Genomic DNA, 26,037 nt, shown 5'->3' on the forward strand with positions numbered 1-26,037 from the left:
ATGGATTTTTAATCCGAATGTTCTTTTTGTAAATGGTGAATTCTTTAAAAAATACTTAAGAACTTGATCACATTTCAGCATAGATCACAAGATCTGTCCAAGGTGGATAATGGGTGAATTGGTATGGTAGTTGGAAAGGTGGTAGTGGGGTGCACAGGTGACATTAAGTCAGCAAATGGGTTTAAGGTTGGGTGACAAGGCACCAGTGGAATAGGGGTTTTAAAGGATTATGGGAGTGGGTTCAGAAGACCATCAGGTGGTCAGACAGGTATGAGGACCATGGATTTTGGGGTAGGCACAGGTTGACATGAAAGGTATGGGAAGCTATGGGGATGTGTAAAGAGACACAGCTCAGCATAGAGGCTAGTAGGGAATGAATAAGGGGTACAAGTGGCAAGGGGAATGAAAGAGGGCAGAGGATTTTAAACAAAAAACTGAAGTGCTGAAATACAAAGGCAGGACTTCTACTCATTCCACTTCTTTCACCCACCACTACCATGCATGCCCACTCCCCAGAACAAAAATACAAAGTTCCGGATTAGGCTTCTGGAACTGGGAATTTTCCTGATTCTGCTTGGAAACAAACATGGAGTGCACTCGTGTAAAATAGGGTTTCAATTGCAAGGTTTCCTTTGCAATTCTTCAGAGGTTAAGTTGTCAGATATATTGAATTTAACCTGGGAGCTGACTAAGATAAGATAATTGGATACTTCTAGCTCAGTATCCAACCCATTATATTCACATACCCATTCAGCATTACTTAAAATGACAAAGTATTATAAGATTAGATTGCCCACAGCATAGAAACAGGCCCTTCAGCCCAACAAGTCCACACCAACCCGCCGTACAGTAACCCACCCAGATCCATTTCCCAACATTTACCACTGTCTAATGCACCTAACACTATGGGCAATTTAGCCTAGCCAATTCACCTGATCTGCACATCTTTTGCAACATAATTTGCCTCCTGATGTTAAATGTCACCTCAGAAATAGGTAAATGTACCTGGACTATGTAATATTGGGATGCCAATAAAATACATTTAAGGCTGCTTTCACAAAACCAGACACCAAAATCCATTTCAAGATATTATATGCTGATTTGATAAAAACATTTAACTACAGTCATAACTAGATGTCACTGGATAACAAATATGTCTGAAATCCAGCAGGTTCTATATTGAAATTAAAGTATGATCAAATTAAAGACAGGATTGTTTTCTACATAAGAGATTCTGCAGTGAATACACATGTGCTAAGAGAGGAGGAATTTACTGTCAGGAAAGCAAATGACATTTGCAGAAATGCTGAGCTTGTAAGTCAATAGCTATAGCATAGTCACTATAGAACAGGCCTGTCTTGCATTATATGCTCTTAGATGTTCAGGCCCAAAGGGTCTAATAATCACAAACTAAGGGCAGAACGCAAATACTATGGAAAAAGTTATGCAAAGGAGAAAAAGGCATGTCCAGCATGAAGAAACCAGTGTTTGCACTGCATGATGCTGAATCATTTTGCACACCATTATTTAGTGAGAAGGAAGCACAGGAAGAAAATATCGATGGACACTGGAAATATCTCAGCTGAATATTCTGATGAATCACTCCACACAACACAACAATTTGGTTCAGTCAGGTTAACGACACTTGGTTTGTGACCTGCACTAGATGAAGGAAGAAGTCCTGGATCTTTCATTGCATGGGCCACTGACAGTAGAGGTAGCCGACATAACATTGCTGGTACTCACTAACACTCATTGCACAACAATCATTCTAGCCCTGACCTCTCAAACTCAGCAACCCCATCTTCCTGTCAGTCAGGCCTGTCCAAAACCTGGGACATAACTTGACATTCTCAGAGACTGCCTATAGTCCGCTGGAAGTGCACTACTTAAAATGGCTACTGCTAGGACTTTAAAGCTGCTGGCCAATTAGATGGATCAGCAATTCCACAAGGCAGGACTTCCACCAGATGAGCTGGATGTCTCATCTTTAAATAATTAACAGCTCCCAGCATAAAAGTGCTGGTGGGCAACTGGGTCTTGTGTGGATGGGTTGTTGATTGATTATAAAAAATGAGGTGCAGAGGATTGATGTGAAAGGAGAGACAAGGATTACAAGTATTGAAAGAGGTTTTATATTGATCTGTGGAATTGGACTAAACTCTCTCCAGACAGAAGACAGCCTACTAACTTGCAATCTGGCCACTTCCATCTCAAGCTCAAATCTGCTTTCGACACCAGGTTGCGCAAACCTCCTATGGATGAAAATCCTACCACCAGTGGTGCCTGGCTAGAAGATGGATCACAACATTTGGAAAATTGCTGACTCCTGCCTCAATAATGAAAATCCCCAGTCTCCAGTGCAGGAAGAATATCAATATAAACATTATCTTGATGCTAAGAATACAGTCTTCTATTCAGCAAACTCAGAGGAGAAACATGGTCACACCAATTTAAAACCCAATGTTAATCCAAACATCTTTATGAAATGTCTATCATTACTCCCCACCTATCTAAAATCTTCACACCCACATAATGTGCCAAATTTATGCACATGGATGCATGGTGCTCTATTTCTCATCTGTGCCTGCAAACAAATTTAGCTTTTAAAATCCTTCCAGTTTTTACATGATGATGTTTCTCGAAATACTTTGATAGTACAAGATCAGTCAGACAAAGCATCTACATTGTATGAAATATTATGAGAATGTAATCAACCTAAGTGGGAATTATAATGTGCTTATCTTTTGCTAAACATATGCAGTGCTGCTCCCTTGACAGACTGTTAGGGCTGTAATTGCTTTTGCTAATATTGTTAAAACTTTCATACATGGAGTGTACCAGCGAATCCCACTGAGAATCATCCTCCTCTTTCTCCCTTTTACAGGAAGTGATTATATTTCAATCCTAAAACAGACATAATTTGTGCATGCAAAATAAATTTAAATCCTTGTGACATTATAAATAAAAAAATAAAAACTGGAAACCACTTAGAATGCATCAACAGACCTGCAGAATATTTATCAGTATTTTCAGTTCTCATTTCAGATTTCCAGCATTCATAGTAATTTGCCCCGATATTAAATGTCAGCTAGAAAATAGGGAAATGCACCCGGACTGTGAGATTTTGGGATGCCTGGTCAACACAGAAGAATTCGGCCAAAGGGTCTGTTTCCATGCTGTATGACTCTATAACTCTGTACAAGATAATGGTGTAGCAATAACAAAGCCAAGTCAAACCTAATGTATCGTGCACTTCTTTGCTTTTGAGATCAGACATTGGCAATATCATACATAATTGAACATTAAGGTCACATTTAACTCCAACAACTTGCACTCTATTTTGTTGATAATTTTTCATTTGAAAGATCAAGTTCAATTGCGCAATACAAAACGACAAGAAGCTAGGAGTTCAGTTCAACTGCATATGCTAACTATGCATCACTGTAAATAAAAGCCATCACACAATGATTTTGAACTTCACTGCCAGTCTTTGAATTCTGGACTCAGAAGTCCTGCTATTATTTGGAATAAATATTAAATTTAAATATAAATGGAAAAATTTAGCTACAAAACAAATTTTAATAGAAACTAAATATAAACATGAGTCATACAAATCTATAATTTTTATGCACTATCGCAGAAAAGAAACTGAAATAAAGAAAAGACAAAGAACTCGCATGCGCTGTATCTATTTGCTCACCTATATAGAATCCACTGACAAGGTCACCATATTCAGCATCTTCTGGAGAAAGGATATAACCACAATGAACAAAGGCCAGGAAAATAAACAGAGAAGTTAGAAGCTAAGCCACAATTGCAGATACAACGTATGCCATTACAATATATTGGCTCCAATTAACCAAGCACGACATTGCCTTGGATCACTGAGTTTTCGGCTTACATTGGAATGTCCTTCTGACCGCTTGCACATTTTTGCAAAACTATTTGCAAATAATATTTCAAAGAGGAAGGAAAGGAAAAAGTGCAGATGCATGTCATAACATTTCAACGAACATGAATATTAGTTTTGTAAATAACACACTTACATAACATACACCGTTTTGATTTCTGAATTTCACATCTAAACACAAAATATCCTAATTAAAACATATCCCAATACAGTGTAAAAGATATATTAACCTTTTTATTGAAAACATTTAGCTGTGAATCCCCCTTTTTTTTGTTCCTGGAATGTAAGGATTGCTGGCTGGTCCAGTATTGATTGCTCTGGAGGAATTAGAGGTGAGCTGCCTCCTGAACTGTTGCAAACCATCTGGGAAAGGGACAGGGAGGAACTTTGAGGATTTTGACCCAGCAACAGGGGAGGAACATATTTCCAAGCTGTGACTTGGAGGGGAGCTTGCAGACGGTGGTCTTCTCATATATCTGCTGCTCTTGACCTTCTTCAAGATGCAAATTGTAGGTTTGGAAGATGTTGAAAAATGAGGATTGGCGAGTTATTGCAATGTAGTTTGGAGATGGTACCATTTTGAAGGAAGTGAATGCTGAAAGTGGTAGTTGTAATGGTGATCACGTGTGCTGCTTTTCCTGGATGGTATTGAGCTGTCTCAGAAGCAGTACTCATTCAAACAAATGGAGTGTAGCCCATCACACTCCTGACTTGTGTCATGTAGCTAGTGGACAGAGAGTGGGGCGTCAAGAAGTGAATTACTTGCTGCAGAATTCCTAGACTCTGACCTGGTCTTGTTCTTGTTGTCTTTTCACATCCACAATATCTTTCTTTCAGAGCTACTATCATTCACATAGCTAGAGGCTGCTATTCAAATCAAATCTCTACAGATACAGTTCAGGGTTATCATTACAATGTAACATATTTTCATAAGCAATTTTCATTATATAATCCCCTGACCTCGAATAGACAACACTGCCTCGACTTTATGTCACAGAACATAAACAAATTATCAAACATATTTTGCTGTTCAAGATTTTGTAATGTATTATAAAAAACTGCAAAAGGTCAGTGAGCACTTTCAGGTTGTTGCTAAGTATATACAGCCTGTATGTACATCTTATGAATATATGAAATCAGAAGCGGCAGGCCATTCAGCCCCACAAGCCTAATCTGCCACTGGAGGAGGATCATGGCTGATCTACTTGTGTTTCATTTCACTCTATCATAAAGAACCTTTCATTCCCTTGTTTATCAAGAGCCTACCTTCCCAACTTTAAAAATATTCAACAACAAAGTTTCTGAGGTAAAGAATTTTAAGTTGTACCACTTTTTGTGAAGAAATTTCTCTTATCTCGAGTTTTAAAACGACGTTCCCTAGTCCTGGCCTGCTCCACAAGAGGTGTATGCCTTGTGAAGGCCATTCAGAATCTTCTACAAGCAATCCCTCACCCTTCTAACTTCCAGTAGAAATAAGCCCAGCCTGTCCAACCTATCTTCCTAAGGCAACCGACTCATTCCAGGTACTAATCTAATAACACTCTTTTGAACCAGCTCCAAAGTATTTAAATCCTTCTTTAAATATGAAGACTAAAGTTACATATAGTATTTAAGATGTGGTTTTGGCAACACCCTGTATGAGTGCAGCATAATGCCCTTGTTTTTATTTTCAATTTTGCTCGTAATTAAAGATAGACTTTCACTAGCCTCTTGATTACATACTGTAACCTTCTGTGCCTCATGCTCTAGAATGCCCAGATCCCTTTGTGCCAAAGAACTCCAGAGTCATTCTCCATTTCAGTTTGTTTTTATTATTCCTGACCAAGTGTTCAACTTTACAGTCTCCCACATTATACTCCATCTGCCAGACTTTTGCCCACTCACTCAACTTGAATATAACTATTTTGCAGGAGAAAGTGAGGACTGCAGATGCTGGAGATCAGAGCTGAAAAAGCGCAACAGGTCAGGCAGCAAAGAGCAGGAGAATCGACGTTTCGGGCATAAGCCCTTCTTCAGGAATCCTTATGCCCGAAATGTCGATTCTCCTGCTCCTTTGATGTTGCCTGACCTGCTGCGCTTTTCCAGCAACACATTTTTCAGCTATAACTATTTGCATAAAGAATTAGGGGCAGAGTGGAACCAAGCATTTGTAAAATACAAAGTGTGCTTGAAAAGATTACTTTAAATCCATCACAGATGCTGATATTTCAGCAATGCAAATTGGTCAAGAATTTTTAGCCTCACTTGGACAACTTTTCAATTTAATACACATTTAATGTGCAAAACAACCAATGTCACTGTCATATAAATGTTAATGTTCATAACTGGAATTAAAAATTAGCTCCAGAATACTTTTCAAGTCTTGGAGACTAACTTATATCCATTTTAAGAACTGCTACCACAGTAAGCATTGTAGTTTATGAACAGTTACATATCCTCTAAGTCAAGCATGATTTAAGTGTGCGAGTATGCTAATACACTATATTTCTTCTGATCTATTCTGTTTTCCCAGTTTTACTTGTTACCTGAAAGTTTGCATTTTCTCTGATATAATAAACTCAATCCAGTGAATTGTTTCATAAACGAGAGAGAGAATGGGTTGCTTATCATTTACATGGTGAGGCTTGCCAATAACTTGTGACATCTACGACATTATTCCACTGATTGAAGATTTACTGAGTTAATTGAATGAAAGAAAATTAAATTATCTGAGCGTTTACTACTTCTTCCATCTACAAATCAAATTAATACTATGTCTACCACTGAGTGGGTGATCATGAGGGTTTCAAATTGCATTCCTGCTTGCTTATAGTAATGCTCCAATCTAGTTAAGAAAGATTACTCATGGCCTGAATTTAGTGTTAATAAGATGTGAGGCTATCAACATTCAATGCTATTACAGATGAAGTGTAACTTCTAGCATCCACACTAGTTATGGTTAGGTGCAGAAATCAGGAAGCTGTTGTTGACTTGTCCTGCTCTTACATAATATTTCCTTGAGAAGATGTTTGGCATTAGTTATGGTATTTATCCATTAGATATAAAGTAAACATTCCAGGAAAAGCTAGAACTTGTCCATTCAAGTTGAATTGATTTTAATCAACCTCTTCAGCATTGAAAATTTATTTTTGCACACATGGAAATCTTCAGAAATTATTTTATTCTGGAGATTCAAAACTTTAAAAAAATTTTTTATCAGTCTTTTTCCTCGCACTGACTCCCTTCATCCCATCTATTTTTCTCTGTTCATTTTGCCTTCTGTGTGTGAATTAACATGAAACTTATTTTACCAAGTATCTCAGAGAAGGGCTTGGAGTTGGGAAGCCTTGTAAAATGGTGGAACAAGGCATCAGAGAACACCAGATGTCTTTCTGCAGTCATGGGATATTCCTCAGAGAGCGAGCAGTTGTGCATGGCTGCTTATTGACTGCAAATGGATAGCCAATTAAACCTCCATAACTGCTGATCCTCAGGCTCCTCTGAGAGGTGGAGAGAGATGACAGTCTGGTAGTATTATCACTGGACTGATGATCAAGAGACCCAGGTAATTGATCTGGGGACCCAGGCTTGAATCCTGCCACAGCAGATGGTGGAATTGGAAATCAAAATAAAAAAAAATCTGTAATTAAGAGTTTAATTGATGACATGAATCCACTATCGATTATCAGGAAAAATCCATCTGGTTCACTAATAGCCTTTAGAGAAGGAAACTGCTGCCATCTTTACCATATGGTTTCAGATTCATAGTAATGTGGCTGACTCTGAACTGCCCTCTGAGCAATTAGGGATGGGTGGTGCCTTTATCCCATGAATGAATAAAAAAAGGCACATTCCTGTCAAATGGACAACAGTGTGGTTGGCTGTTTCTCAACTAGTCGTCACTGATAACATCCTGCCCAAGGTCTCATTGACTTTCCATAAAAATTCGGACCAAGTAGTGAGCCAACTCCTGTTTTTCCTATTTGTCCTTGAATTTGGTCCTGTGTGTGTCAGCAGGGATTCTTCAACCAGACAAAGGCACACGTTGTTGCTTTCGTACAAACTGTACACTAAGACTTTGTTGCACACAAAGGCAGAACAAGGCATGGGAATAAAACATACATGGACTGATCCTGAAGGATGCTGAATGAATCCAGAGACCTTGAGATTATGATACACAAACTTCTGAAAGTCTAAATGCAGCGAGGTGAAAGTCATAGGACGATGAGTGATTTTTTCATTTTCTAATCAGAAGCATAAGCTACTAGAGGAAAGAGGAAATAATGAATCTGTACAATGTAATGGTTAAGCCACAAATATAATGCATTGTGTAGTTTGAGTTGCTACATTATAAGAAATATATTAAAAAGGTAGATTCACTGGGGTGATTCATCTGGATAATAAATTACAATTATGAAAAGGAACCTGAAATACTGGTACTATTTCCACTTAAACGGAATTTATGTTCATATGAAATAAACTTCTATTCAAAAAGTTTATATCCTATTTATCCTCAAAGCAACTTCATCTGGCTGGGTTATCAGTGATAAGTGATTGATTTAAATGGTGATTGGGCAGCAAGGAGCAAGGAGAAAATACATTTTTATGCCATAGCTTGGTGGAACACACTGTAATAAAGGTATTCGATTAGTAATCCAAAGGGCCAGGTTCAAATAGATACATGGGTTCAAATTCAATTAATAACTTTGGAATTGAAAATTAGTTTCAGTAACCATCACCACAAAACTGGCACTAATTGTCATTCACTGTTGTCCTTTAAGGAAGCAAATCAACCATCATTAGATAATTTGGCTTTGATGCAAATCCATATCCACAGAAATGTGGTTGACGCTTAGCTGTCCCCTCACATGGTCTAGCAGGCTACTTAGTTCAACGGCAATTAGGGATGGTCAATCAATGCTGGACCAAGGGGTGACAGTCACATCCTATCAACAAAAAAAAAGTGCTGTGTCAGGCAGGATTTGAAAAATAGATCACTGCATCTTTTTAAGAAAAACTGTGGATAAATATTTGAAGTAGAGCAACAACGATTATGACAGTAAAGGTGGCAGTGTAATTAATTTTAGATTTCATTTCTTGTGCTATAAACCTCTATATTTCTATTGTTCCTGAAACAATGCCAGTAGGATATTTTGTAACTACACATAACACATCAGTCCTTTAGGATGACATTCACAACTACAAAACTACGTGTGCACACAGTTCTGTCATTAGATTTTGGAAGTATACTAAACATTAAACTGATTCGAATGTACATTCAGCTGCAAAACAATGCACAAAAATGTATAGATAGTATATATTATTGATATGTTTTCTTTCCTTTTCAAGAGAAGTCTTACTTCTTTAATGCTATTAAGTCAAGATGTTGGGTAAAATGATATTCTCCTCCCGAGAGTACGTTCAGCTGAAATTTCTTCATTATCAGACAGCCATCAAATATCAGTATGCATAGTCAATATAAGTACGCACTTAGACCTCATTCAATAAATGAAAGAGCATGTGAAATTTACTTCCACTTATTTGTTGATCTTAGTTTTCAATAACCTATACTGATATTTCACCATCTGATCCTTGCTCGAACACAAACCGTTCAAACTCTGAAGAGTTCAACTCTGTTCAAACTTATTTTTGATGAAACCCACTATCTCATTTTACAGTCTTTCCATCTTGGCAAAGCTAGGATCAGAGCAAAGAACACCTGGCAAGCTTCAAAATCTACGCAGTTAATTTTATACCCATGATTCAATGTTTCAGTAGTCAATAATTTCAGTGTTTTATTCTTGCGCTCTATTCAACAACATTCTTGAACATTTAATCAGATGTAGACTTATTTTGCAGGAATATTATTTAAATTAAGATCCACATCACAAAGCCTGAAGCGCTTTCTCTTAAAAGGTACAGCATTGAATGAAATTGTTTGTCATATGTTCCAAAATTCCAAAGACAGACATTTGTGTATCAATGTGACCTTTGACTTTCTGCTTCACCATTTATTTTCAATAGAAAATCAATGGAATAGTATTTCACTAAGAACAGAATTTGTTCAAAATGTTAAAAGGCAAAAAACAGCAAATAAAAGCAAATAAGTCAAATGCACTGAACTACAAATTTATAGACTAGTATGTAATTACAATATTGAAACATACATCTTGTATGCATATTTTACTATCAATTGGTCCTTTATCTCGAAAACGTAAAAATTAATAAATTAGCAATTGCTAAAATTAGAATTTAATTATTTCATGAGAAATTTTCTGTATTATTTGGAATCGAATACAAGTACAAATACCTTCAAATTCCTCTGAGAAGCAGAAAAAAAGTCAAAAAGTAGAAAATTAAAATGGTTAGAAGTAAAATGATTAAAATTACTGTAATTTTTTAAAAAATAAAATAGGCAGCACCTACCACTCTCAAGAGTTTCCTCATCTTAGAAAAGCCAACAAAAAGGGAGGGGAGAAAGAAAAGAGGTTTTGCCTTTTTATAACTATCAACAATGTAAGAGCATACTAATCTTGTTTCATTTTGGTGTACACCTCCACCTACACAAACAAAATGATTGTAGAGAACATTTTGTCTTAAGAGTATTCAACATTCTTGAATTACAAATTTTTAAAACAGATAAGAGATTCCTATACCATTTTTTAAAATAACAGTCTTTGATAATTCACATTCTACAACACATCAAATCAAAAACTTTGAGATTCAAAGCATGCTTTGGAATGCAAAAAACTTTTATCTTCACATACATTAATGAACCAGACAAGTTGTTTTCAAGTTGATATTATCATTTTAAAAGCTCAAGGCATTAGCTTTACTACACACAAAAAAAAAGGTTCTCCTTCAAAAAAAGAAGTTTAGTGTTAGGATAAGTATCTCAAGTTTCCCATCTGAATATTGGGATAGAGTTTCTGGTCTTTCATGCTAGTAGTATCATTACAATCTGGACTGCCCGAGCCAAACTAACACAAGAAATTGGGGAGTTCTAAACAAGATGTGTTCTGTCCAAATCGACTTGGGGTTGTGCTTTTCATGATTTTTTTTATACTGCTTTATGAGCTATGATCTTTTGGATCTTTTGCATCCAACCAAGCAAGAAGATAGGGCATCACTTGTTTCCCAAAGACAGAATCTCAGTGGTCTTGGCTTTTTGGATTTGTAATCTGGAGCCTCGCAATTTCGAGGTAAGAGTATTGTTAATTGAACCACAGGGACATACAGAATAGGTGGTAAGCATATGGATCCAGAACAGGTTTACAGGAGTGATTCTGGAGGTGAGGGGCTTGTCATATGAGCAGTTGAGGACTCTGGGTTTGTAATCAATAGAGATAAGAAGAATGAGTGGGCAATCTGATTTAAACTTACAGAATACTGAGAGGCCTGGATAGAGTGGTCATGTACATGATGCTTCCAGTAGTAAGAGAGACTAGGATCCAAGGGCACAGCCTTAGAGTGAAGGGATGACGCTTTAGAATTAACATGAGGAGGAATTTCTTGAGTCAGAGGATGGTTAATCTGTGGAATTCATTGAGAGAGAAGGCTGTGGAGGCTAAGCCATTCAGTGCATTGAAGACAGAGATGGACAGGTTCTTGATTTGTAAGGGGATCAAAAGTTACAGGGAGAAGGTAAGAGAATGAGGCTGAGAAACATATTAGTGGAGCAGACTCGATGGGCTGAATGGCCTAATTCTGCTCCTAAATCTTATGGTCTGAAGAACTCTTGGCAAAATCCTTAGATACATCCACAAACCCAATTTTATCTGTGTTCCTAAAACTGCACCAGGTATCCATTATTAAAATCAAGGGGTAATTTTATTTTAATTGAAGAAAAGAAACAATTACATTCTATCAATTACGGAAGACATTTATTAGCTGATTACGCAAATACAGTCCATTGTAAACATGAACTTGCAACCCAATGAAATCTCAAGCTTATTTTGGGCACTTTTTCTGCAGTGTGCCCCCCAAAAGCAGAAAGACTATCACATTATCTTGTTACCAGAGTTTTTCTTTACATTCTAGGCTGTGTGAACAGATCAAAAGGAGAAAATTACATCATTTATATTTTATTAATAACTGTAGCTGTTCCTGTAAACAACACCTTGCTCAAAAATTCTGTCATTAAAAGTGTACAATTCTGGAACACTAATTTCTTACTCTATACTAACAGCCTGAATTTTATCAACTTGATTTATACAAAGTGCAACAAAACCACTCATTTTTATTTTATTTGTAGGTTTAAAGTACTCAAGTACATTAGGTAAGCTGATGTAGAGAAATCTCTGCAAGAAGTTGTCACTATTGATAAAGTTCATTACTGCAGAAGGTAAAATTGCTTGCAAATACATGGTTTAGATTATTTTTAAACTTTTAGCCTTTTCAAAATTGGTGACATTAACAATGCATTCCTTCTTTTGTCTTTGTTCAAGTTCAAATACAACTGAATGTGGTACCCCAGTTGAGAGACAAAACTTGCCAGTTAAACTAGGTTACATCTTGTTCAAATGAACAACATTTGGATGCAGTTAAAAACTTCCTCCTGTTCATGTGGTCTCAATTCCACAAATCAAAAGTTGAATCAAAATGAAAAAGAAATACTTAAAGCTATCCAAGATGTAGAGAACCTTGCAATGTCAGTTTACAAGTCATGGCTAGTGCTATAACAATAGCCAAAGATGTCTGGTGCAGCCAAAGGTACAGAAAGCTGTTTTTAATTCATTCATAGATAATGCATACTTCAGAAATGGCAGTCCAGCTCCTTAAAACCAAATACAAAGGCAACACAACATGTTGGAATCAAGTTGCCTAATTCTTCAAGTCACGCAAGAATATTCTAACCAATAGTGTTGAGTACCAGAAACAAAAGCAGAAATTGCTGGAAAAACTCAACAGGTCTGGCAGCATCCGTGCAGAGAAATCAGAGCTAATGTTTCAGATCCTGTGACCCTTCTTAAGAACTCTCTACACAGATGAGCCCTTTCTGATGAAGGGCCTATGCTCGAAACATCTCTTGCTCCTCAGATGCTGCCTGACTTGCTGTGCTTTTCCAGCACCACACTTGGTGAGATCATGTAAAATTATAATAAGAACACACTTAGGATTTTCCTAAACACTGCAAATGAAGAAACAGCTAAGAGAGATTGGTTGGGTAAATAACTTCAAATTGGATGACTCTCAGTTTTGTCTACCATTTGAAAAAGCTTTTGACTCAGTTGAGGAGCTTCATTATTCTCAGAACAGCCACTGCCCAACATTTTCGTCCTGACTAAAACATAATCCCTCTGTCAAATCCAGCAGGAGCATCAAACACGATACCAAGACCAAATTCTATATCATCTAAGTTGCATGATACAGAAATGGTGAACCAAACTTGATGAAAATCTTTTGACATGAAACTTTAACTCTTTCTTAAGAGATCTGCTGGACCTGCTGAGTATTTCAATCACTTCTCTTTTTATTTCAGATTTCCAACACACGCAATTGCATTTTTGAAAAAGAGAAATAAAACTGGGTGAAGTTCTTAGATGGAATCTGAGGTTCTTCATTTACGAACTACAGCAAAACACAATTTTTTTCTTAAAATTACGGAATATACTGACTTACATGATCGTCGATTGGAATTCCTTTGTGGCTGAACAAATGCTATAGGCCTTCGAAGTGCAAATCTCCTGCAAGGTGGTCATTACAAAAAGTTAATGCTGGACAAAGCTTGATGGAGGCACAAAAATCTTAAGAAAGATTGTTATGGCATCAGTTTATCTTGTAAAATATTGCAAAGCAAAACAATGCATTTCATTTTACTGTAGACAAAACAAATCCTTGAGCTTTCAAATTTTAGTTAGTGGAGCCAAAAAGCTGTTAAATCTCAGCTCTGTGTTGCACATTAAACTGTTTTCCACCATCTTATTCCAAACTAGAATGCCACTGATGGTATCACTTACTGTCAACTACTTCAGCCCGATATGAGGAAATCCAAACTATTTTGGCATTGAGCTTTTCTAGCTATTTATAATCTACGCAAAGAGTCTGCTTTCAGATTAATAAAATCAGAAAACATAGGTTTATAAAATACCTAGTTGTAATATATATTTTTACTCAAAGTCTGCTCATGAAGATTGTTATACTTTGTATTTGGTGGTTACCTCTCCTGGAACTGCTTTGAAGGAATTAGTCCTGCTCTCAGATTGGCATCACATTCGCGTTTGGCTTGCCACCAAGTTGCATCATCCTGGCTGACGATCTGAAGGATATCTCCCTTCTTGAAAGAGAGCCCAGCTTCTTTACATGGAATTGCTTTATCCTCATTAGGGTCATAATCAAATAAAGTCCTGACAAACATCTGGCAAAGAAAACAAAAGTCACATTTATTCATTTTACATCTAACATGGCTATCATATCTCATCCACTAAAAGTAACTTGTATCTGATATTACTGTGCATGTACTCCAAATTGGAATGAAGCAGCTTAACTGAGAAGGAACAGTTAAGAAGAAAGATAATTTCATATTACCATAACCACATCAGTTCCCCCAACAATCAAGTGTCAAAGAAATCACAAATCTATTAAAAGCTGGGCAAATAAACTATGTTCACAGCTCAGTCTTAAGAATGCATACGACCACATGAACTGCAGAAGTTCAGGAAAGCAGTTCACCACCACTGTCTAAAGGCAACTAGGAATAGGCATTAAATGCTGGTCTTCTCAGTGACACACATCCACTAATAACTCAAAAAATCTGCAAAGGAAATGTTTCAGGAGAATAAAGATATAAACCATTCTCAGTATTTGAAAAGTTAATCTTCATTTTACATGCTCAAGAAAGCACTGCCAAATGCATTAGCTGTGGTTGATTCTCTTAATTCAGAAAGCCAATGATTATTCTAAAGAACAATAAAAATGCTCACAGTCAGCGTATAACAAATGTGTACATCATTGTTTGTCAATGGCCTAATATGGTCAGAAAGGAATATGAGAATTAGCAATTGTCCTTCAACAATTTAGTACTATCAATCTATTTTTCTAGTTCCTTTTTCACTCACTATACGCTTCCATTCTCCTCAAACATGTAAACATCATTCAAAAATGGCTACATTCCAATTTAAGATTACACTGACATGTGCCAAACAATTTATAAACAGGGTCCTGCAATCAATCAAATTGGCATTCAAGCATATGACAGTGGTGCAGTTAATAGCCTGTTTCCTGCACATGCTCACTGGAGATCATTGGAAACAGGAGCAACTTTTTGCTATCATATAGTTTTTTTCTCCCAATTATGGGTGCTCCCAGATTGATTTACCTCAAAACTCAAAAGAACTTATTCTGTCACTGATTTGAATGCATTTTATTAAACCCAAGAATAATACAATTTCTTACACATTCTTGAAATAATTCCCATAATTTATCATGAGCTTAATCAATGAATAGCTGATGGATACAAACTGAAAATGTCCCAAGACTCAGATCCCACTGGGTGCTGAGTTAGCTGATCTCATTCAGGAATCTTTAACAGGGCCAGAATAACTAAATCAATATTCCCGAGTCAAGGACAGGAAAAGTAAACACAGCTCCCTTTCCCGAACACTTTTTAACAAATTCTGCTGGAAGAACAATGTCGAGACAATTAAGGACGGGTATGGACCGAAGCAATGCTTCTCCAATTGAATAGCCTTCCCACACTCACTCTGGTGACAGATCCAACATAGGGAAAAGTGGAGATTTCTGTTGCAGAACTCATCCTTCTTCAAAGTTCCTCAGATGCTGAGTTACTCTTCGTTCTTACACAACAAGACCTGAACAAGTCTCAAGCTTGGGCATTTAAGTGGCATGTCATACAAGTGCCAATCAATGACAATCCACAATCAAAGAGAATCGAACTAACTCCTTCGACATTCAATAATCACTTAATTTCCATTATCAACATGCTGGGGGCTGACCAATGGCCAGAAACCAAACTGTATCAACCACACAAATTCTGTGACTATAACAGCAGGTTTGAAGTTTGGATAATGTGGCAAATGCTTCAACTCCTGACTTACCAAATCCTGTCCACTATCAGGCATACCCCATAAATACAAGTCAGGAGTGTGATGAAAAACTCTGAACTTGCCGGGATGAGTGCAGCTCTTACAACACTCAAGATGGTGGCAAGACAAAGGATTGGCACCTCATTTATCATTTTAAACATACATTTTTACAACTGTAACTCATGTAGTGCCATTAGACTTATCACTCAATTAATTTTCCTCAACTGGAGCCAGAGTGAGTTAGACGCTGGAGCATGTAATCTGGGATCCCCTCCAACTAGCCCAGATGCAAAATAAAAGGCCGGTCAAAGGTATTACTTTTTCCCAATAGTGTAAAATACAATGTGTTTTTCAACTAGGTTGTGATGTGCCCGAATATTGAAAAAATCTGGATGACACTCCTCAGAAAATATCCAGACATCAAAAGAGATAGGAATTGGGTTCACTGAGCATTTGATAAAGATTAGATGAAATAATTTTTATTTTAAGTAAATACATAAATTTAGAATGAACGAAGCATACAATTTTTGCTGTTAGAAGACCATAAAGAATAGGAACAGGAGTAGGCTATTCAGCCATTTGAACCTGTCCCATCATTCAGTAGGATCATGGCTGATTTAACATTTCTTACATCCACTTTCCTGCACTTTCCCCATAATCTTTGACTTCTAACTACTAGTAGAGGAATGGGAGACGATGTTTTGAGCATAAGCTCTTCATTATTCCTGTTTCATCATTATGCATGAAATGTCCTTCTTTCATTTTGTTGCTAGGTCAAAATCCTGAAATTCCTTTTCAAACATTAATGGTGTAACTACACTATGTGGTTTGCAGCAATTCAAGAAGGAAGTAGCACACTACCATGTTCCTAAACAGCTAAGGATGGGCAACAAATGCAGAGCTTACCAGTGATGATCCCGTGCATTATTCAAGTAAGAGAAAAGTTTAACACTGAATTCAACCAAGATAGAAGGAAAAGGATTAGAGAAAAGAAGTGCCACCTCAATTTCCCAGCATATTTTTGCATTGTATTATTTAATACAGAATTAAGCTCTTGCACTGCATTGACAAGTAGCGTTTGTTTAGAAAATCACAAATCAGATTCAAGTAACAAATTAAAGTTGCACAGCAACTTAATTGCACAGCATTCTTAATCTAGCATGTTGCTGCTCAGTGACCTCATGGCTGCTGGATCTGCGGTGTCGTTCTGGTTCTGGGCAAGGGCTTTGAAACAAGATGGACTGTGGGGATAGAAGGAGTGCTAAGATCACAATATTGATCAATTTTACCAGTGAAGAGGAATGATCTTTTGGAAGGATCACTTAATGATGCCGTATGGGTAGAAATAAAATAACACAAAAGTGGTAAACAAGCTGATGGGTGGGTAGTGGGGAGAGGTAGAAGGTCAAATATGTCATTAAGTTTCAGAGAAGCAGAAGAATAATAAGGTGGTGTTGATAAGGGATTTTAGCGACCCAAATATTAACTGTGATAGTTTTGGTCCGCAAGATAGGGAGGCAGGAAAATTCTTAACTTGCATTCAGGAGAATTTTTTTTAAGCCAGGACATAGAAAGCCCACCAAAGGAGGAAGCAGTCTTGACGAATATTCAGAAATGAGCCTGGGAAAGTGGAAGGTACAGGGGAACCTTGATTATCCGAACATGCTGAGCAGGCACTATTTCGTTCGGATAATCGATTATTTGGATAATCGATTATTCAGATAATCGATTAAATGCATTTCCTCTGGGGCTAGGAGTTTTTAAAGTCTGTTCCTTGTTCAGGAAACTCGCAACAACACTGTGCGCAAGACCCCGCCCGCTAACCCCATGCAATACCACCCCCCCAACCTCATGCAACACTGCCCCCCGCCCCCAACCCCATTCAATACCACTCCCCCGCTCCCAACACTGGCCGTTGCCCATGTCCCCAACCCTTCTCCGGGACAGCTGGACTGGACACCAACAACAAGACTGCTACTGCTGCTTTAGTGTGCTAAGTCTCCAAATAGTACGTACACACACCCACCCACACAGAATTTATAACTCCAACTTTTTGACAAGTTTCACCTTTGTCCTGTACAGGCCAATGTTGGAGAGATTATCTGGGGAATGGGGGTTTAGGGTACACCCCTGTGTAGAACTCCAGGGAAAGTGTGGGTAAAGAGAAAGGACGGGCAGTTATTTGGAGATGGTTCTGGATTAGTGGTGCTGGAAGAGCACAGCAGTTCAGGCAGCATCCAAGGAGCTTCGAAATCGAAGTTTCGGGCAAAAGCCCTTCATTTATGCCTGATGAAGGGCTTTTGCCCGAAACATCGATTTCAAAGCTCATTGGATGCTGCCTGAACTGCTGTGCTCTTCCAGCACCACTAATCCAGAATCTGGTTTCCAGCATCTACAGTCATTGTTTTTACCTATTTGGAGATGGTGCCTGTTTAATCACTGGAAACAAAAGACGCGATCACTGTTGGAAATACGTCTTTGATGTAATGTTTCCATTGAGACCTGGAGATCTCCTTCGGATAATCGGTATTCGGATAATTGAGTTCCTCTGTATATCCGGAGGGGAGGATTTTGGAGATAGTGACCATAAATTAGTTAGACTTTGGATACTGGTGGCCCAGGAATATCCTAAGTATTGCCATAATGTTTTCCCCAACCCAAAACACAAGACAATTGAAAGGTACATATATAGGAAAAGTGAGAATTGAACCAAACAGTCCAGCTCCATGCTCTACGAATCCACGAACTGGAGGTGGTTTCATGGAGCAGTGTAAATTAAAAGAGGACCTGATAGAAATTCATAAGATTATGAGGAGCACAGATGAGATGGATAGTATGCCAACAGTGAAAATATACAGGGATTGGTTAGCTGTAAATGATTCACAAAGAAACAGAACTGTGAAATTTATGAGTTTAAGAATCTAAGAGTATGCACAATTTAAAGGAGTTTGACAATCTTTCCAGATCTCATGACAGTATAACCTTTCAGTGATGTGGACTTCATACGTGATTGTTCTTGCCTTGTACGTGTGTTGGCCTCTTGCATATTATTAAAGAGTATTGGATAATGGTGTGAGTCTTTCAAACTTCAAGTTCAGAAGTCTTTAGGGTGAGAGGGGAAAGATTTAAAAGGGACCCAAGGAGCAACTTTTCATGCAGAGTGTGCTGCCACAGGAAGTGGTGCAGGCTGATACAATTACAGCATTTAAAAGTCATCTGGATGGGTATATGAACAGGAAGGGTTTGGAGGGATGCAGGCCAAATGCTGGAAAATAGGACAAGATTAATTTAGAATATCTGGTTGGCATGGACAAGTAGGACCGTAGAGTCTGTTTCTATGCTGTACATCTCTACGATTCTATGACTTTAAGTCACATGACACCAGGCTAGAGTCCAATAGGTTTATTCAAAATCATGAGCTTTTGGAGCGCTGCTCCTTCATCACACCATTATCATCTGAGAGTATTTGTGCTTGTACACTTTCAACACAAATTTGGAGCACTGTACAGTTTCCGAAGTTGCCTTTGGTTTCGGTCCAGTGTTGCTGCATTGCTGTTGCGATTTTGTCAGGTGATCACACACCTTGGGATATTTGGAGATAACCAGGTTCCTTGGCTAGGAGGTATGGCTTTTATCTTCTATTCTACTCGTGACACGTGATTAAACATGCCAGTCACAAATGGTATTGAGTCTACCCTGTTTATTTGTTAAGAAATTTGTCCAGGGCATAGATAAGGAGGAATTTCTTCTCTCAGAAGGTAGAATCTGGGGAATTCTTTACTGCAAGGAGCTGTCTAGTCTGGGTCATTGACTTTATTTGAAACTGAGATAAAGTTTTAAACAGGAAGGGAATTAAGTAGTATAGAGAAAAGGCAAGATGACAGAGTTACAAATTATCAAATCAGCCATGATTTCATTGAATCATGGAGCTGATCTAATGGTCTGAAGAGCCTAAAGAGAAAATACTGGAAAATCTCAGCAGGTCTGGCAGCATCTGTAAGGAGAGAAAAGAGCTGACGTTTTGAGTCTAACTGACCCTTTGTCAAACAGATCCTTCGTCTGAACAGCCTACTTTTGTTTCTACATCTTCTGGTCTGCATTTCTGAGAATTTGGACAGGTCATGAATTAGCAGAGTTGCCTTAACTTGCCTTTTAAATACAATTCCTGCAGTTGATAGTAAGCCCATATCTACAGGTATAATGCTTAGCAGTAGCACAGAAATATGAAGACCCTGTTTTGGCATCCTGCACTTCATGCTAAGTGCTTTAATGGTGAGAGTCGGTTGCTGATTGAGACTGTTGGATTTGGGATAATTTGGTGAGACTACCACATGACTTATGCTCCATTTGGCACACAGTGCTTAAAGGTCTGCCTGTATATTATGGCCTGTTGTCAGATAGGATCGCTTCCCATGTACAAAACAGACTGATTACCACTCTCAAATTGACCTTTTAGGATATTTTCCAACTTGATATCACATTGTTGAATTGCAAATTCAGAAATTTCTGAATTCTTATTTAGATTTGGTAAATGGCTCAGTGTGTCCAAAGTAACCATTTTGGAACCAGGTTTGTCACAGATGTTGAATTTGTACCTGTGCAGTTATTAGTAATGTGTGCCAATTCATTTCCCAACAATTTTTGATCAGTTTCCAAACCGAATTGTTTATTGAATAGGTACATGTGGAATTTTGTGATACCAAATAGTAGAGCAAGTGTTTCATGCTTTATGCTGGAATAACTGGATTAAGCTTGTGTTGGACCTTTAGTTAAAATGAATTGGAAAAGATATACTTGCCACAGGTGAGTGCAGCAAAGGTTTACCAGACTGATTCCTGGAAATGTTAAATTTGCTGTCTGAGGGGAAACTAGGTTGACTAGGCCTGTATTGACTGGGGTTTAGAAGAATGAGAGGAGATCTCATTGAAATATATAAAAGCGTGACAGGCTGGGCAGACTGGATGAAGGGATGATTGTTCCCTGAGTTGGAGAGTTCAGGTCATGGTCTCAAGATACACAGTAGGCCATTTTGGATCAAGATGCAATGAAGTTTCTTCACTCAGTGGGTGGTATGCCTAAGGAATTATCTGCAACAAAAGGTTGTGGAGGCAAAGTTTCTGAATATATTTATTAAATGAAACAAATAAATTGCGAGAACCATTAGACATAGAAGTAGGCCACTGGACCCATCAAGTTCATTATAGCTTTCAATGAAACCTTGGGTGATCTGTTAATCCTCAGCTCTACTGCAGAAAACTTTTGATTATTCTATATTGAATAGCAGATACGCAGTTGGATGATTTAATAATAATAATAGAGGAATTCAGTAAGGTGGTGGCAAAGTAAAGTTGGGTGCCTTCACCATACATATGAAGACCAACACCCGGCCTTTGGATGAAGTTACTGACGGGTATTATGCAAACAGATTGTTTTTTTGGGGTGGAAGTCAGATAAATGATTTGGGAGAAGGAGAAATCACTGCATTTGACTCTCTCATTATCGTTAGATAGACAGAAATGCAACTGAGTCACAAAACAGTTTTAAACAAACAACGAATGAACTTACTCAAAATGTTTCATTGAAAATCCTTTTAGAATGGATATGGTTTCATCAACAGCCGAGCAGCCTGGCACTAATAAATTTTCTAACATAAACACCTTACAATAACATGATTCAAAACATGTTGTACACACCACTGCAGTAGTGAGGAAGCATTGTGTTGCCTGAGGTGCTGTTTTTAGGACAATAAGCTAAGCTAAAGACACATATGCTAGGGCCATAAAAGATCCATGGGACAAAGAGCAGGGGCAGTTCTCATAGATTAGAACAGAATATTTACATCTCAAACAATCCCATTAAATAGATCCAATTACTTAACTATATTAGAACATTTTAGAACTGTTCAACAAGGTTGTAAAAGATGGTATTTAAACACAATTTGTTCTCTGCTTGATTTTAAAAAGTGAACAATATAGGATGGTGCAACTACAGATTTAGCAATCCTAATATTATCCAAATAATATTTTACATCCACATCTGCATGTCATTGCTTTTAATTGTAATATTCACTTAGAGCAGGTTTAACGGTATTTAGGCAATATACTATGCAGACATTTCAACATTTCTTGACCAGTGTGACGACTGATAAGTGTGCGCTAATATAACCATAAACAGCAGTTTGTAGCTGTCAATTTATAGATGCATTTCCTTAGACAAAATAAAGTTGATATGGTTTTTTTCAAAAGTGTTGACTGATTATAGGTATCCTGCAAAACATAACGTAACATTGCCAACGTTACAAAGTTTGAAGCAAAATTCGACGCGAATGCTGGCAAGATTCACAGACTAAACACAATACTGCCCATGTTAATGCATTCCAGTTATTTCCATAGTACAAATACACAATTTTTCAGTAATGTTTAATGGAAAGTGAATCACCTTTTCACCTGCTGTGCAGAAATGGAGCAGCACAGACCAAGTCCTATTCCATGAAATTCTGTAGATAGTGTTCCTCACAGAGAGTAGTATTAAAGTGATGTTTTAGTGTATTAATTATTACAGTTGCAGGAAGTATTTTAAAACATGTTTGTATATAATGAATAAAAATGACCATTTTAATGCAACCATAAAAGTTTAGTTGTTTTAGAAAGCTTATTGATGGATTGCTCATATTGACGTTTTCTAAACTTAGACAACATCAGCTCCTACAACTATTTAACTCAATATGAAAGCAACTAATTAGAACAGTAACAATTCTTAGCTATGCTTGTCAGAACACAAATTATTTGATATGCATTAGGGAGACAAGTATTAGCAAAAACATTGCTGAGTGTTAAACCGGATTTCTGGTGCAAACACAAGAATGGTCCAAACCTTTCAACACAATGCAACCTTATTCTTGACATATCATCAAATGCTACTGCTCAAATCAAAACCAGCTACTTGTTAATTGTGAACAGGCATGACTGATACCCGAGTTAAGAGAGCTCACTGTACAACTGTATTTTATGCTTTGTTTAAGATGTACAAGTTACTCTAAAATGCAATTACTTAAAGAGCAGTCTGAGTTTGCCAATAAAAAGCTTTTGTAATTTATACACTTACAAATGAGAGCAGTACAGAATTAAGTTATTCGTAACAATATGTTGCATTTTCTTTGTGTAAGAGCTTACACATTGCTTAGTGAACTATTTTACTTTTAAAAATTCCAGAGTATATTGTGAGGTCTCCACTACTTCAATTTTATCTTTCAGAGCTTGACTTCCTTATTTTATCCATCAAAAGAAAAGCTCCAGACAACAACAACAATTCAATTGAAGAATCTTCAAATACTCTGTCAGATGTCTCTTCTCCCAAATATAGTACAGCCCAACCTAACATGGCCAGTTATTGTAATTATCATAACTGGCTGCAAGAGTCTAAATTTTAATATAATTGAGAGCAAGAATTATAAAATGTCAAAACTGATTTTGAACACAGTACCTTACTTAGAGACACTAAGGATAGCCAGTTGGGATGGAAAAGATTATATCATAGTAAAAGCATTCTCCTGACGTTGGAATCAAGACCGTGATAGGGCAGAAAGATGACATTTTGTTTCTGAATTTTTCCAATTGCTTGTCGTAAACATTTGCCAAGGATTCTTCTTGGTTAATCAATCAGATAAGAATAAATATGATGGAAAAAATCCAGACAGTTAGCATTCTGTTGTACCTGACCATACCAAGAATGAAAATCAGCCTTTTCCTCTGTCTTCCCCAAGCTCTAAATTAATGTAACACCAATGTGCCAAGTTGCAGCTACCCTGCTTATTCACTTTCCAATTTCAATAGTCCACTTGAAAATTGAAATAGCTTAATATTTAAACTAAGATTCAAATGCTAATCTGAGTCTATTAATCAAATAACTACAACAATTATTTCATACTCATAATTCTTTCTTCCCTGTAAAAATAATTGTAATATTTATTGCTCAAAGAATTAAATGCACTTCATAAAGCCATTATTAATGAAAGCTCCATTCAATTTTGTATTTCGGACAAGGAAAACAATATCTGAGCTAAATGATTTGACAATTCCTCAACCTTCATCACCATCTCAAACATACTGATGGTGGATCTCCAAGGTAGTGACTGTCAAACAATTATTTCATTACATTTTCCCATTATTAATCTAATCTGTCATATGAGCTATTGAGGTCACATTAAATTGCCCTCTGGGACTGAAAAGAACCATTTATATCACATGAACATCGCCATAGCAGCAAATGCGTGTCTGGTTTTAAAAGCCGTTAACCTCAAACAACAGTGAAGTGCAGTGAAATTGTGCAAATACTTGAATATTTGTGATTTCTGACAAATGTTTCTCCATGACTGGAGCCCACAGGGAGACCTTTAGTGAGGAAGCTGCAAGTGAGCAATGTGACTCTAACCCTATTTAAAGCACCCAACTGGTTTTAACATTTTGCATAATTTGGCTTTATTAGTATCAAGTCAGTGCCCTTTACAGCTTTACTGAATTCAAAAAGATGGCAACCTTTAGCAGGGAAGATCCACCAAGGAGATGGAGAAAAATGATAATACCCCACATCAACATGCTCGCTGTCATGTTCTTCGACACAATGAAAGACAGTACCAATGCCAATTAAGGATGCCCTCTGTCATCTGCTGGAGCATGACTTATGCTTAGAAGGTCTGAATAGCAATCCCATCCTGGTGGCCAATCTCACAACTATCCTGACGTTTTATGCTGGCGGTTTCAACTGGAGATTTGTGTAACACCTCCCAATACTCAATGCATCTGAAATCTAACTGATGCTATTTTCTCCATATCACAGTTTCTCATATCCTTCCCCCATGATGAGAAGAGTCAAGTAGCCCAAGCACTGGAATGCACCACAATTGCTGACTTCTACCCAAGTGCAGGGTACTGTCAAATGCACACACATTGGCCTCAGAGCACTATATCACCAACCTGTCAAATTTACTAACAGAAAAGGTTTCCATTCCTTAAATGTTTAAATTATATATGACAATCAATTCAAAATTTTGGAAGGCTACACCAGATATCCATTGACCATGATTCATACTTACGAAAGAACTCGAGGTGACTGCCTCCTTCCAAAGTCCACAGGTGAGAAAGGGATGACTGCTGGGAGACAATAGTTCTCCAAATATGCCACTGCCGCTTTTCTAATCCCCTCAGACAGGCACAGAACCAGATACCATACTGCGCATGCTTCCTAATGAAGGGTTTATGCCTGAAACATTGATTCTCCTACTCTTCAGATGCTGCTTGGTGTTGTTTTCCAGCACCACAGTCTCAACTCTGATCTCCAGCATTTGCAGTCCTCTCTTTCTCCTGCTCATGCTTCTACCAGGATTACAGACCATTTTAAAATTTTGATGCCAGGATCACCCTGATGGAGCCTTGCTGTTTCTGCCAGAAACAGTGCCATGCATCATTGTGGCATGCTGACAAAATGGGGGATTGAGAACAATATCCTGAGAATAATGATCAGCACCTTGACCAGAGAGACCAACCAGAGAGACCATCACTGAAGCTGAGAGGTTAGAGATAGGCCATTTGAAATCCAACTCCAGGATGAATGAGCTGGATTCAGATATTGTTTAATAGTTTAAGATTCAGTAATCTGGAAAGCAGCCCCTTATTTTTTTTTCTTTATTCATTCATGGGATGAGGGTGTTGCTGGCTAAGTAGCATTTATTGGGCAGAAGTGGGTACTGCAGATGCTGGAGATCACAGTTAAGATTAGAGTAGTGCTGGAAAAGCACAGCAGGTCAGACAGCATCCGAGCAGGAAAATTCATGTTTTGTGCAAAAACCCTTCATCAGGAATGAGGCTGGGAGCCTTGGGATGGAGAGATAAATGGGAGGGGGTGGGGCTGGGGAGAATGTAGCTGAGGGTGCAATAAGTGGATGGAAGTGGGGGTGAAGGTGATAGGTCAGAGAGGAGGGTGGAGTGGATAGGTTGGAAGGAAGATTGACAGGTGGGACAGGTCAGGAGGACGGTGCTGAGCTGGGAGGTTGGAACTGGGATAATATGGGGGGAAGGAAATAAGGAAACTGGTGAAAGTCCACAT

At 37.8% G+C, this 26,037-nt stretch overlaps 1 protein-coding gene across 8 annotated transcripts in view; it reads right to left on the bottom strand.

The window, feature by feature from the left end:
- The window catches only part of mpp7a (MAGUK p55 scaffold protein 7a), a 431,085-nt gene that overhangs the window by 82,020 nt on the left and 323,028 nt on the right, over nucleotides 1–26,037 (bottom strand). For 6 of the 8 annotated variants that reach the window (XM_072576030.1, XM_072576036.1, XM_072576028.1 and 3 more), the window contains 3 exons: nucleotides 14,053–14,249; nucleotides 13,514–13,578; nucleotides 3,704–3,742 (listed from right to left, as the gene is read on the bottom strand). In XM_072576030.1, coding sequence (XP_072432131.1) covers nucleotides 3,704–3,742; nucleotides 13,514–13,578; nucleotides 14,053–14,249 — 301 coding nt within the window. The remainder of the gene's footprint in view (nucleotides 1–3,703; nucleotides 3,743–13,513; nucleotides 13,579–14,052; nucleotides 14,250–26,037) is intronic. The other 2 variants (XM_072576032.1, XM_072576034.1) reach the window with 1 other exon arrangement.

The sequence above is a fragment of the Chiloscyllium punctatum genome, chromosome 8 (assembly GCF_047496795.1).
Source record: "Chiloscyllium punctatum isolate Juve2018m chromosome 8, sChiPun1.3, whole genome shotgun sequence".
Classification (NCBI taxonomy): Eukaryota; Metazoa; Chordata; class Chondrichthyes; order Orectolobiformes; family Hemiscylliidae; genus Chiloscyllium; species Chiloscyllium punctatum.